General features: G+C 40.8%; 1 protein-coding gene across 1 annotated transcript in view; it reads left to right on the top strand.

The window, feature by feature from the left end:
• Positions 1-8,464: 8,464 nt before the first annotated feature.
• INTS3 (integrator complex subunit 3) overlaps positions 8,465-13,224 on the top strand; it is a 34,175-nt gene continuing 29,415 nt past the window's right edge. The window contains 2 exon segments of the mRNA XM_006177189.3: positions 8,465-9,188; positions 9,191-9,309. Of these exon segments, the coding sequence (XP_006177251.2) occupies positions 9,167-9,188; positions 9,191-9,309 (141 nt within the window). The 5' untranslated portion in view covers positions 8,465-9,166.

The raw sequence follows: 13,224 nt of genomic DNA, 5'->3' as shown, positions 1-13,224 counted from the left end.
AGTCTGCCTAGTCCATGGCAGAGGACTCCTGAAAGCTATTTCTACACAGAAGTGGTTAGCAACAACTGTGCATGAAGGGGACTGCAAATTATGAAAATATACCCCATTGAACTGAAATGAAATGTATTCTCAACCAAACCTCACCTTAGCCAGATCACCAGAATGCCTCTGGTCTCTCTCCTACTATACAGAAGAAGAGGAAGCCTGCAGAGGGGCACGAGTGGAAAAAAAGTGGTCTCAGCAAATTATAGCTAAAATAGCTCCCTTTTGCAAATGTTACAAACACACATGAGCACGTTGCTAGACCCCCTCCCAGGCCTTGGAAGCAGTCAGTGCAAGTAAGTAGCTCTGAACACTAAGCTTTATCAGTTCCGTATTAAATCTGCCTCTTCTATCTCCAGCCCTTCCCTAAAATTCCCCAGAATCCAGTTCCTAGAGGACCACAGCACCAACCCTTGTTTAATTGAGATGTAACTGACGTATAACATTATATTAGTTTCAGGTGTACAACATGATTCAATACTTGTGTACACTGTGAAACAGTCACCACAATAAGTCTGGTTAGCATCCATCACTATACAGAGTTACAATTATTTTTCTTGCGATGAGAACTTTGAAGATCTATTCTCTTAGCAAGTTTCAAATAGGCACTACAGTATCATTTACTATAGTCACCCTGCTGTGCCTTATATCCCCATGACATTTATTTTATAACTGAAAGTTGGTATCTTTTAGCCATTTTGCCATCCCCACCCCCACCTCTGGCAACCACCAATCTGTTCTCCTTATCTATAAATTCAGAGGGGTTTTTTTATTTTTGTTTGTTTTAGAGTCCACATATGCAATTTTGGGCATTTGTCTTTCTCTAATTTATTTCACTTAGCATAATGCCCTCAAGGTCTATCCATGTGGTCTTTTTTTTAAATTTGCATTCTTCTTTATTGAAGTATAGTCAGTTTACAGTGTCATCCATGTTGTCTTTTTTCTGAATATTTTATTTATTATTGTATTATTTAATTATTTTATTTTGGCAGGGGAGGAGACAATTAGGTTTATTTATTTTTAGAGGAGGAACTGGGGATTGAACCCAGGACCTCATGCATGCTAAGCATGCACTCTACCACTTGAGCTATACTCTCCCCCCATGTGGTCTTAAATGGCAAGATTTTCTTCTTTCTTGTGGCTGAATAATATTCCATTGAATATACATACCACATTTTCTTTATCCATTCATCCATCAATGGAAACTTGGGTTGCTTCCATATCTTGCCTATTGTAAATAATGCTGCATGCATATATTTTCAAGTTAATGTTTTCTTTTCCTTCAGATCAATACCCAGAAGTGGAATTGATGGATCACATGGTAGTCTACCTCTTTTAAAATAAACGAATTGAATTTTAAAGTCAGCAATTACACAGTTCAAGAATAAAATATGTATATAAAGATATGCAATGAAAAGTTTCTTTTGCATCTGCCCTGTTGTCATCTATACCCACATACATATAAGTAAGCACTTCCATTAACTTTCTTTTCGTCCTTACCAGTTTCTTTATGTGAACATGAGCACACACAAATATTTATTATGTTTTCCCCTCTCTTATATAAAAAGTAGCATCTTGCTTAGCTCACTTAATAATGTATCTTGGGACTCTTTCCATTTCAGTTTGGAAAGAGCTTCCTTATTATTTTTGAGCTGCATAGTATTAATTTTGTGGATATTGTCATAATCTATTAACCTAGTTGATGGACGTTTACATGTTTTCAATCTTCTGCTGTTATATATAAGACTGTGATGTTTAACCTCATATCTATACCTCATGTTTCATGCAATGTATCTTCAAGGTAAACTCCTAGAAGTGGGACTGCTGAGCAGAGGGTATATGTGTTTGTAGGTTTTATATCTATTTCAAATTGTCCCTAGATAGGGTTTACCAACCTGCACACCCACCAGCAAAGTGGGTGACTAATAAGTGTAACTAATTCCCTCAAACTTCAACAACTGTTTTCAAACTTTGGAATTTTTGCCAACCCGACAGATGAAAACTAGTGTCTCAGTTTAGCTTCATTTGCTCCATTAAAAATTTTGAGATAAAACATATATATATAGTAAAATGTACAGCTCAAAAAAATTTACCTATGTATGCCATCACCCAAATAAACTGTATAACCATCACCCAAATAAAGATCTGACTCTTCCTAGCACCTCAGAAGCCTCCTTCTTGTCCCTTCCCAATCAGTACCTCTCCCAACCTTCACCCTCTGAGAGTTAATTATTCTCCTATTGGTATAGATAACTTTTAGTATTCTTGAACTTTACATACATGAAATGATAGAATATATACTTAGTGTACCTGCTGTGTCCAGATTCTTTTTTTTTTTAAGAGCACTTTGAGGTCCCAGCAAAGCTGAGGAGAAGGTACGGAGATTCCCTACATACCCTCTGCCCCCACACATTCATAGCCTCCCCCACTATCAACATCCTACACCAGATTTGTACATTTGTAACAACTGATAAACCTACTTTGACACATTATTATCATCCAAAGTCCATAGTTTACCTTGGGGCTCACTCTTGGTGTTGCACACTCTCTGGGTTTGGACTACGGTATAATGACATGTGTATCCATCATTATAATAGCATACTGAGCACTTTCACTGCCCTAAACATTTTCTCTGTTCTGCTTATTCATCCCTCCATTCCCTCCACCCACCGGCAACCACTGATCTTTTTATTGTCTGCACAGTTTTGCGTTTTCCAGAATGACATAAAGTTGAAATCATACAGTATGTATGTAGCATTTTCAGAATGGCTTCTTTCACTTCGCAATATGCATTTAAGGTTCCTCCATGTCTTTTCATGGCTTGATACCTCATTTAATTTTGGTGCTGTGTCTGGATTGTTTCCATCAACATTATGTCTGTGAGATGAATTCAATGTTGTGAAAGTAATGGAGTTTGGTTTTTTACCACTATATAGTATTCCATTGTATAAATATATCTGTAATTATTTATCCTTTCTATTGTTGATGGGCGTTTGGATTGCTTCCAGGTTTTTTTTTAAGATTTTATTTTTTTTAGAGTAGCTTTAGGTTCACATTGTTTCTGTTGTTTTTTTTTTTTCTCATCAAACTTTATTTTAATGGGTCTCAAAATTCTGTGACAGGTTTTTCGTCAAGTTGTTTCCATTAAAAAAGTACTGATTTTTAAAATTAATGACTTAAAACTGCCACACACAAAAGAACAAATGGTCCACAAAACATTCTCCCTTCCAAAGGTTTCACGGTGCATTGTTATCATTAACTTGTCTTTTACTATTAAATGTAAATGGCCAATTGAGACAAACAGTCCTCAGATCATTCTTCCACCACTGATTAAGGAGGGTGGCAAGTATTGGGGATAATATTCATTTAGCCTTCTGGGCTTCCTGGGTGGACTTGGTGACCTTGCCAGCTCCATCTGCCTTCTTGTCCACTGCTCTGATGACACCCACAGCAACTGTCTGTCTCATGTCGTGGACAGCAAAATGGCCCAGAGGAGGATAGTCAGAGAAGTTCTCAACACACATGGGCTTGCCAGGAACCACATCAACATTGTTTCTATTTTTTTATTGTAATAAATAATGCTACTATGAAAATTCTTATACATGTCTTTTAGCAGAGACACACACTCATTTCTCTTGGCTATATACTTGGAGTGGAGTTACTGTATCTACCTTTGGTAGATACTATTCAACAGTTTACTAAAGAATTAGTCTAATTTCCACACCATCCAGCAGTGCATCATAGATAGTTCCAATCACTAGACATCCTCACCAACACTTAGTATTGTCAGTCTTTTAAACCTCATAAGTATTTAGTGGTATCTCATAAGGTTTTTTTTTATTTTAAAATTTTGAAGTAATTTTTAATTTACAGAAATGTTGTAAGGAGCATACAAAGAACTTCTATATACCCTTTAACCAGATTTACCAATGAACATTTTACCACACTTTCTTTATCATTCTCTCTCTGTCTCCCTTTCTATCTACCTATCTGTCTGTATATATCTATATATCCATATCTATAATATAAATGGTTAGGATTTTATATATATATATATGTATAAATATATTTATATATTATTTCATATATATTTATCTTACATAACCACTATTTATATGTCAAAATCAGGAAATTTACTTCTATCTAATCTATAGAAGTAAATTAAAATGTTTCTAATTTCTAGTTGTCCCAACAATGTACATTATAGAAAACAGGTTTTTTTTCTGTCCAGGATCCAGTCTAGGATCACACATTACATTTAGCTGTTATGTGTCCTTGGTATTTTTCAATCTAGAAGAGTTCTGCAGTTTTAAGTCTAAATGACCTTAACATTTTTGGATAGGGTAGTTATTCCATAGAATGTCCCACAGTTTGGGTTTCTCTGATTCTTGCCTAAGTCATTATTACTATGATTTCTGTCAAATGATGACTTTTCATTGTAGTTTTTAAAAATTATTTTTTACCTTGGTAAAATACATGTAACACAAAATTTGTCATTTTAACCATTTTAAAGTGTAGAAGTCAGTGGCATTAATTGCATTCATATGTTGTGCGACCATCACCACTATTCCCAAAATGTTTTCATCACCTCAAAAAGAAAGTCTATAACCACTAAACAGTAACTCCCCATTCCTACCTCCCCTAACCTCTGGTAACCTTTAATCTATTTTTGTGAATTTGTCTATTCTAGATATTTCATATAAGTGGAATCATGCAATATTTATCCTTTCATGTCTGGATCATTTCACCAAGCATATTGTTTTCAAGGTTACTCCATGTTGTAGCATTATTTGATTTGTATTCCCATTATCACTAATGATGTCGACCATCTTTTCACGTGCTTATTGGCCATTCGTGTATCTTCTTTGGACAAACGTCTCTTCAAGTCCTCTGCCTATTTTCTAATTGGGTTGTTTGGTCTCCCTGTTTGTTTTTGAGTTTTAGGAGTTCTTTGCTTTTTGAGGGGCTGCGATTAGGTTTATTTATTTGATAGAGGTACTGGGGATTAAACCCAGGACCTCATGCATGTTAAGCACACGCTCTACCACTGAGCTATACCCTCCCCCTCTAGGAGTTCTTTACATATCACAGATACTAAACACTCATATGACTTGCAAATATTTTCTCCCTTTCTATGGGTTGTCTTTTAACTTTCTTAATAAAGTCCTTTGATGTACAAAAGTTAAATTTTAATGAAGTCCAGTTTATTTCTTTCGCTGCTCATGCTTTGGTTATCATTTCTAAGAATCCATTGCCAAAGCCAATGTCATGAAGCTTTTATCCTATGTTTTCTTCTAAGAGATTTATGGTTTTAGCTTTTCTGATTAGGTTGTTGATCCATTTTGAGTTAATTTTTGTATATTGTGTGAGGTAGGGGTCCACTTTCATTCTTTTGCATGTGGAAATCCAGTCACCCCAGCACCATTTGTTGGAGACTGTTCTTTCCTGTTAAATGGACTTGATATCCTTGTCAAAATTGATTAGCTATATATACATTTGTCACTTTATCTCTGGACTCTCAGTTATATTCTGTTGATCTATATGTCTGTCTTTATGCCAATAGAACACTGTTCTCATTACTATAGCTTACTGTAGTAAATTTTGAAATTGGGAAGTTTGAGTCCTCCAACTTTGTTCTTTTTCCCCAAGATTATTTTGGCTCTCGTTGCAATTCCATGTGAATTTGTGGATTGGCTTTTCCATTTCTGTAAAAAAGCTGGAATTTTTATAGAGATTGCATTAAATCTATTGATCAATTGCTTTGTATAGTAGTGACCTCATAATATTAAGTCTTCTTACCCATGAACATGGGATGTCTTCCATTTGTTTACATTTTTAATTTCTTTCAGCAATAGTTTGTAGTTTTCGGTGTACAAGTCTTTCACCTCCTGTTTAAATTTATTCCTACTTATTTTATTCTTTTAATGATATTACAAACAGAATTGCCTTCTTAATTTCCTTTTCAGATTGTTCATTGCTGGTATACAAAAACACAATGGGGTTTCATGTATTGATCTTGTACCTACAAGTTTGCCGAATTCATTTATTAGCTTAGGGTCTTTCTTATGAATTCTTTAGGGTTTTCTATATATAGGATCATGTCATCTGCGTATAGCGATCATGTTACTTCTTCCTTTCTAATTTGGATGCCTTTTATTTCTTTTTCTTTTCTAATTCTCTGACTAGAATTTCCAGTATCTCATTGTAGTTTTAATTAGTATTATCGTAATTATTGATTATGTCCACAACCTTTTCATGTTTGTTAACCATTTGGATGTCTTTCTTTGCAAAATGCCAGCTTATGTCTTTTGTCCATTTTTCAAATGAGTTGACTGTCTTTTACCTATCTATATCACTATTTATATATCTTGTGATACACATCTTTTGTCAGATATGTGTATTACAAGTATTTTCTCCCAGTCCATGGCTTGTGTTTTACTCTCTTAATGGTGTCTTTTAATGGACAGTTCTCAATTTTAATGAAGTCCAATTCACCCATCATCCCATCATGACTTCTGTATGTATTTAAGAAATCTTTGTGTATCCCACTTCACTAATTTTTTTAATATTAATTTCAGGAACTCACATTTATCTCTATTTGTCTTAAATCTTTTTTAGAATAAGGCGTAGGCATGTAAATAAGTACACTTTTCATTATTAAATATCTTCTTGTTTAGTTCATTCTCTTACCTCACTAAGAACTTTTTCGGTGCAGTCTCATAATCCAGTCTATTAGTTAGTAATCGCATCTTTATATTTTCTGTAGATTTTACACTTGATCCTAGCCAAAAGGCTGAGATTTTATAAGCATGCCTTTTTAGTCTTCACCCAAATCCTTTCTTTAATTCATCATTCTGTCAGAGGTACGGAAGTTTCTCCATTGTCACAACCCAAAAGCCACTCAGGATTATGAGGTGTTTGGTTGTTTTTGATTTAATGGGGGAACTTTCTGCAGCACTGTGACTCTTTTTAATTTTTTCTTGATTATAGGGCCTTATTCTTCAATTCTTATTAATGATAACTAGCCTCTCCCCCTCTAAAAATTTTTGCTATTTGTAACCTCAGTTGCCTTCTGCATAGGGTGGATTTTGACAAATGGAAGGTCCTTTGTTCTAGAAATCAACTAGGTAGGGACAGGATCAGGAAAGAGCTCGATTTCTCCAGAGAAGAGGAGACTATTAAAGAGAATGAAGTAGATTTCCATGTTTTGATTTGGGAAAAAATGGCCATGATATAAACGTTAATTGAGCAAGAACCAAAAAAATTGTAAAACATAATCTCATTTTTGTTAAAAGCCTAAGGAAAGCAACCAACCAAAGACATAAACTGTAGATATGTTTCTGTATTTTGAGAAAGTAGAGAACTATATACAACAAATTAGTGACACTGTTGACTCAGATGATTGGATGGGATGAAAGGAAAAGAGAGGGTTCACTTCTCCCTACTTCAATGTTGGAATTGTTATAATGAGTTTTTATTGATTAGATAGGTGTGAGTCATTAAGTTCATAAAGGATTTGGGAAATTTAGTTGTCTGAGAGGGAAGTTTAGGAAGATTAAAGGTGTGGAGTGGATTGGAATCCATTGTAATTCCTAAGGATATACACACACACATATATATGTATATATACACACACACATTTCTATGTGTCTATATATATATACAAATTCCAAAAACATTTCTAAGGGAAAGATCAAAAGGCTTTTAGTAACTGAATATGGGATAAAAAAGAATGAATGTCAGAAACAATAAGCTTCTGCTCTTGGGATTGTTGGGGCAAATGCCAATACTAACACAGATAAAGCAGGGCTGTGTAGAGCTTTCAGAAGCCTTTCCAGTAATGAATCAGTGAGCAATTCTAATGACTTGGTGTGCACAAGTAAGCCCATGCATTTTCTTTTCTTTTCTTTCTTCTTTTTTTTTTTTTTTTTTTTTTTTTTTTGCAACGTCTGGCTGAAAACTGCACTGCACGAGCACATATACTTGCTTGCGTGATGCACTCCTAGCTCCAGAAGCTGGCTCTATACCATCTGATGACATTTGCTCTGGGACTGCTTAAGGGTTAAGGAATCCACTCCCTGGCCCTGCACTGTCAATTCGTAGCCAGGCTTCGGGTTTCCCTAAGCCACCCAAGAACAGTGCCCTGGTTCCCGCACCCACCCTAGCTTCAGAAAGAGGCAGGAAAGCAGGGCGGAGGCTGGCGCCGCGCATGCGCATCAATGCACGCAGGCGCAGCCTATCTCCTTCCTGATCACCTAGCACTCCCACCCCACCTCCGGGAAGTCGTTCCATCCCGCCCTCCGAGAGCAAAGGAGGGATACGATTGGGCACTCTGGTTGTCCATCAGACCAGTGTCTCTTCTGCTCAATACCATTGGCAGCCGGGGAAAAGGCTGGCGGGCCGACGTCGGCCTCCACCTTCGAGACTCAGCGCCACCGCGGAAGCCGCTATTGGCGGAGGCCAGGGACCGCGACTGCTCACTTCCGGCGCGGGCCTCCACGATTCCTCCCCCTCCCCCGCCGTCTCCCTCAGCCTTCCCACCCCCCGCTCTTCCACCATGGCCGCCTCTGTGTGGTGTAGGGAGAAGCTGGTCCTCCGTGTCCTCCTATAGCGCTTACTGCCTCACCCTCACCCCCTGGGGGCCGGATCCAAAGGAACCTCGCTCCCCAACCCTTGGGGCACCAGCCAGGAAGGTTTCCTATCCCCCTGCTTCAGGGGCAGGACTCTTCTTTCCCCCACCTCCTGAGGCAGAAACTTAGGGTTTTCCCTGCTTCTCTTAGTGTCAGAAGCCAGAAAGGGCCCCCTTTGGACTTTTCAGGGGCAGAAGCCTCTCCTACCCTTCCCGTAGGGGCGCAGACCGTCACCCCAGCATACTGAGACGCTAACGGCGTTTCCTCAGTACTGCCACTCCAGAGGCAGGAACTAGAGGCCCGTCAGCCTTCGCCTCCTGCACAGGAGCGGACTTTCGGAGAAGAGGGAGGAGTGGAGAGGCCAGGGACCCTTTCCCTTCCCTCCCCCACTTGTTCCTCTTGCCCTCCCCAGTGCCTGGCAATCCCGAGTTCCTCATTTCTAGGACTTCTCACCTGTCCACTCCCTGGCCTTTTCCCGTCTCCTGGCTGCAGCCATGGAGTTACAGAAGGGAAAGGGGCAGCTGCAGCAGCTGCTTCGGGAGCAGCGGGAGGTGGAGGAGGAGCGGGAGCAGGAGCCCCAGGAGGGGGGAGGCTGCTACTTTCAACCAGTTTGGATGCCAAGGATGAGTTAGAGGAGGTAGGTGTGAGGGTGGGGAAGGGAGTTAAGAAATGGGGTTGAGGAGGGATACTGGAGCGGATATGGGGTGGGGTGGGGGGAGGCCTTCAAGTTTTTTCTAAGGCACCACGAACACTGCTCCAGACTTCCTGCTCCTGAAGGAAGAAGTGTGGTCAACTTCCTGGGCAGGTTGTCATAGTAACAGCAGCCACTAGTATGAAAATGGGTGGGGGGATACTGAGGAAGAAGGGATGCAGCATCCAGATCTATCGCCACAGCTATTCTTAATATTTACCCTGTTTCATTCTTAGGTCATACATTGAGTTGGGAAGTAATATATGTGTGTGTAGGTGTCTGGGGGGCTGATAGGAGCTTACAGTAGACCTTGGGCCCTCCTGTTAGATAGTATTGGTTTCAATGTAGACACAGTCAATTGCCAGTGATGTTAACTGAGTGTTTAGAATGAGTGAAGACTTAAGGAAAAATGAGTTGTGTTTAGTTAGGTAGCATCAACTACAGCAGTGGGGTGAAGGATGAATGGACCTAGGGGCTCTCCTTCAGAACCAGATAGCACACACAGGGTAAGGGGTGAATGGACCTGGGGCTTTCCTTCAGAACCAGATAGCACACACGCAAAGGAGAAAGTACATAGATGTTGAGGAAGAGGGTAGGGTGAGGCGATGCAGTGGGCCTCAATGGGGATTTTAGACTACTGCATAGTTGACCCTCCCCTCCCCTACTGATTCCTCTTACTGTGTCCCTGACAACCCAGAGTTGATTATAAATCCCTTTCCACTGCTCTACATGAAGAGACATACTTAGGAATATGAGACCCAGAAGCGGGACATGATTGCTGAAGTGTTCATAAGACCTAATACGTTCAACTCAGTGGTTATCCAGGGACAGGACAAGTAAATTAATAGGCTCTGATTCTTCACTGCCATTTCCCTGCTTCTAACTTTGTCACTGTTCTTTAACAGGTATTAGAGGGCAGGCAGGCAGATAGGTGGAATTCATGGTTTAGATTTGAAAAAATGTTGGTTCAGATACAAGGTGATGGAACATAGGGGCAAAAATGAACTTAGTGAATCGAGAAGTGGCTGGAAAGCAACTTTGTGGATTATCCATCCGCAGATGTCTGCTTGGAGATTGGCTTCCCATCATACTCCCCTGTAATTCTGTGGGTATTTAGATAAATCAGAGTTTGTTTTCTGCTGTTGTTTTTATCAGCTAAGGTAGGCATAATTAGGAACATAAACAATGCTTCTAAAAGTAATGTATTCCCCAAACAAATTTAAATGGCTTTGCCAGGGTTGCCTGGCAATTTAAATTACCCACTTTTTTAGAAATGGCCACTGTCGTTGTCAGAGCATTTATTGAACCTTGTGTTCTAGCCCTGGAAGTCTAGAATTGCAGCAAGAAAATGGTCAACTACCTTTGATCCCTACGCCAGCTTGGGTGGAGGGGAGAAGACCCCAAGGGTTGGTGAAACTCTGTTTATTCCCCACCCTGGTTGCTAGAGGGGTCATCCTGCTATCGTTGGCACCACAGAATAATACAGCATCCTGTTCTTCTGAGTGATGACATGTTTGCTAGTAAACGAAATGATACGGCAGAAGGGGACCACAAAAGAGAGGAAGCATTTATTTTCTTGCTTTTTTGGACTGTCTGATAGTGAACTTTCAACTGTTTCCAGAGAGAAGTGGGGAGGAAGGGTCACCTTTTCTTTCCTGATATCCTTTGTGGTGCAGATGTTTCCCAGCATGTCTCGGGCTCCCCCCTTCCCTTCTTTGCCCTTTGTCCTTTGCATTTGAGTTTTCCAGCAAGCCTTGCCACTGTTTTTAACCCCATGTGTGTGGTTCCCACTAAACCGAGTGTCTCTAAGGGCAAGACTTGCTTTTTCCTTTGCATCTCCCCACAGATCTCGGTACACAGAAGTTATCAAACCCTTGTGTTTGTTGATCTCTGCTTGTTTAGGTTTGGTTATTTTCCAGCATAGGTCTACCTGTTGCCCAGGAACACAGTGGTAGCTTCCTGACCGTATATATTTACTGTGTGCCAAGTCTGATAGGAAAATAGGATGAGGGAGACCCAAGGTGTGCCTTCCAGAGCTTATCATCTGAAGACTGAGTTAACACACACGGAAGGTTAAAATGAAACAAAACAAAAACAAAACAACCCGGTTAGGTAGAGAAGAGACTGGGGTCATTACAGCTGGGTGTGTTGAGGAAAGGCCCTTTAGAGGCTTGGAGTCTGAAGCCCTGGTGTAGAGTGTCCCAGGCAGGGACAGGGACTCTTCTGCATGCCCAAGGGAGCATTTGTTGGATCCTTTCTGCTCTTTGGCCCTGTTCCTCTCTTTGAAGGGGGAATTCTTGCCCATCCCCATCCAGATTTGGGGAATGAGATAAAAATAGTGCCAAAGACTGGAGGCGCTTTGAACACGTAGCTCCTAGTCTCATGAGCCTTCAGTGGCTCCCGGTCATTCCTCTGTGGAGAAGGACCCGGTCCATTTTGAAGTCAGGCTAAAAATAGGAGCGGTGGCCCAAACAAGTTAGAACTTTCTCTTAAGCTATGGACAGGTTTCAGGGTTGCATTTGGTTAGAGGCATGTCCCTTGCAGGTTTTCTCCAAGGAATAACTCCCATCTGGTCTGCGAGGGTTCTCCAGGGAATGGGCATTGAGTCATTTCTCCTTTTTCCCCCTTATATCCTCATTTCACATACAAATGACTCTTGGTTGTAGAATCCTTGGAACCCAGGTTGTTCAGTAACTCTTTACGAATGTGGGTCTTTGGGGGTTTTGTAGGTCAGACCATATCTTCTTTTCCTGAAGCTGATGGAGTTTAGTCCCTCAAGGCCACTGACTTCCTATAAGGGGGCAGTATTTAATATATAGCTTTTACCAAACTGTATGTTCTTCTGATGGAGGCAGGGGAAACTAAAAGGTTAGACAGTCTTCTGACTTCAGTCTCCAGCTTCAGGTATATATTTGCAAACTGGAAGGCCTCCCCCTTCTCTGCCCCAACTCCATCTGCCGCTGCTGCCGTGGAAACCACGGTCAGGTGGTCTTAGTAGTAGAAAAATTATTTCAGAAACTCCTAGAGATGGTAAATATTTACTCCGATCTCTGAGGTGCTGTCATGGAGGGCTTACTCTGAACAGAGTCATTCTGCCAGCAGTTGTTGGCAACTTCATGTATGATTCCATCTTTACTCAGGGCCGCTGGAGACTGGTGGGGAGGTGCGTACTGCTACTTCATTGTAGGGATCTGGCTTCCTGCAGCCCTCTGTGAGGGGATGTGGTCCTTCAGTCACTCTGATTTGTTATTAGTTCTCCCATCTCTGTTTGGAAAAGTAATTTCTGTAGTTCAGGAAGCGCAGCATCTTTCTACTTCTGTTGCCTGGAAAGGACTGGCCCTCACAGTGCTCTCCTCATTGCTTTTATCCACGCATCCAAATTCTGGACTCTCCCACTTTCTACATCCTTAGCTGGGCCTCCCTGTTCCAAGAGGCCACTTTTCTCTCTTCACTGGGCAGTGACCCACAGAATTGACTCAGGCGTCTGAGTGGAGCTTAGAGTATCGAGGAGGGGCCTAGAGAAACCTGGTTCAGTCCAAGCTCTCTGTGTGTTACATCACAGCCAGAAACTAGACCAGCTCATAGGGCTGCATATCCAGCTTGCGCAAGGATCTTCTTGGTGTGGGGTCCATCTGTCGGGCCTCCTCTCCTCTCCCATACTCTTTCCTCTTCTCCTAGAAGGCAAAAACAGGAGAGAAATCTTTTCAGCCTGATTAGGGACTTAGCCATGCCCCGTGGTAGGAGGCTCCGTTTTCAGGAGTCTTTTGAAGAGATGCCATTAGAAATAGTGGCAGGGGGCTTGGGGGGTGATCTGGTCCTCTTGGATTTAGTTGTGTGATTGTTGAGCTTTTTCACACGTGG

The sequence above is a fragment of the Camelus ferus genome, chromosome 21 (genome assembly GCF_009834535.1).
Source record: "Camelus ferus isolate YT-003-E chromosome 21, BCGSAC_Cfer_1.0, whole genome shotgun sequence".
In the NCBI taxonomy this organism is placed as follows: domain Eukaryota; kingdom Metazoa; phylum Chordata; class Mammalia; order Artiodactyla; family Camelidae; genus Camelus; species Camelus ferus.
The sequence above is the reverse complement of the archived record's forward strand: the minus strand, read 5'-3'. Positions and strand labels throughout refer to the sequence as shown.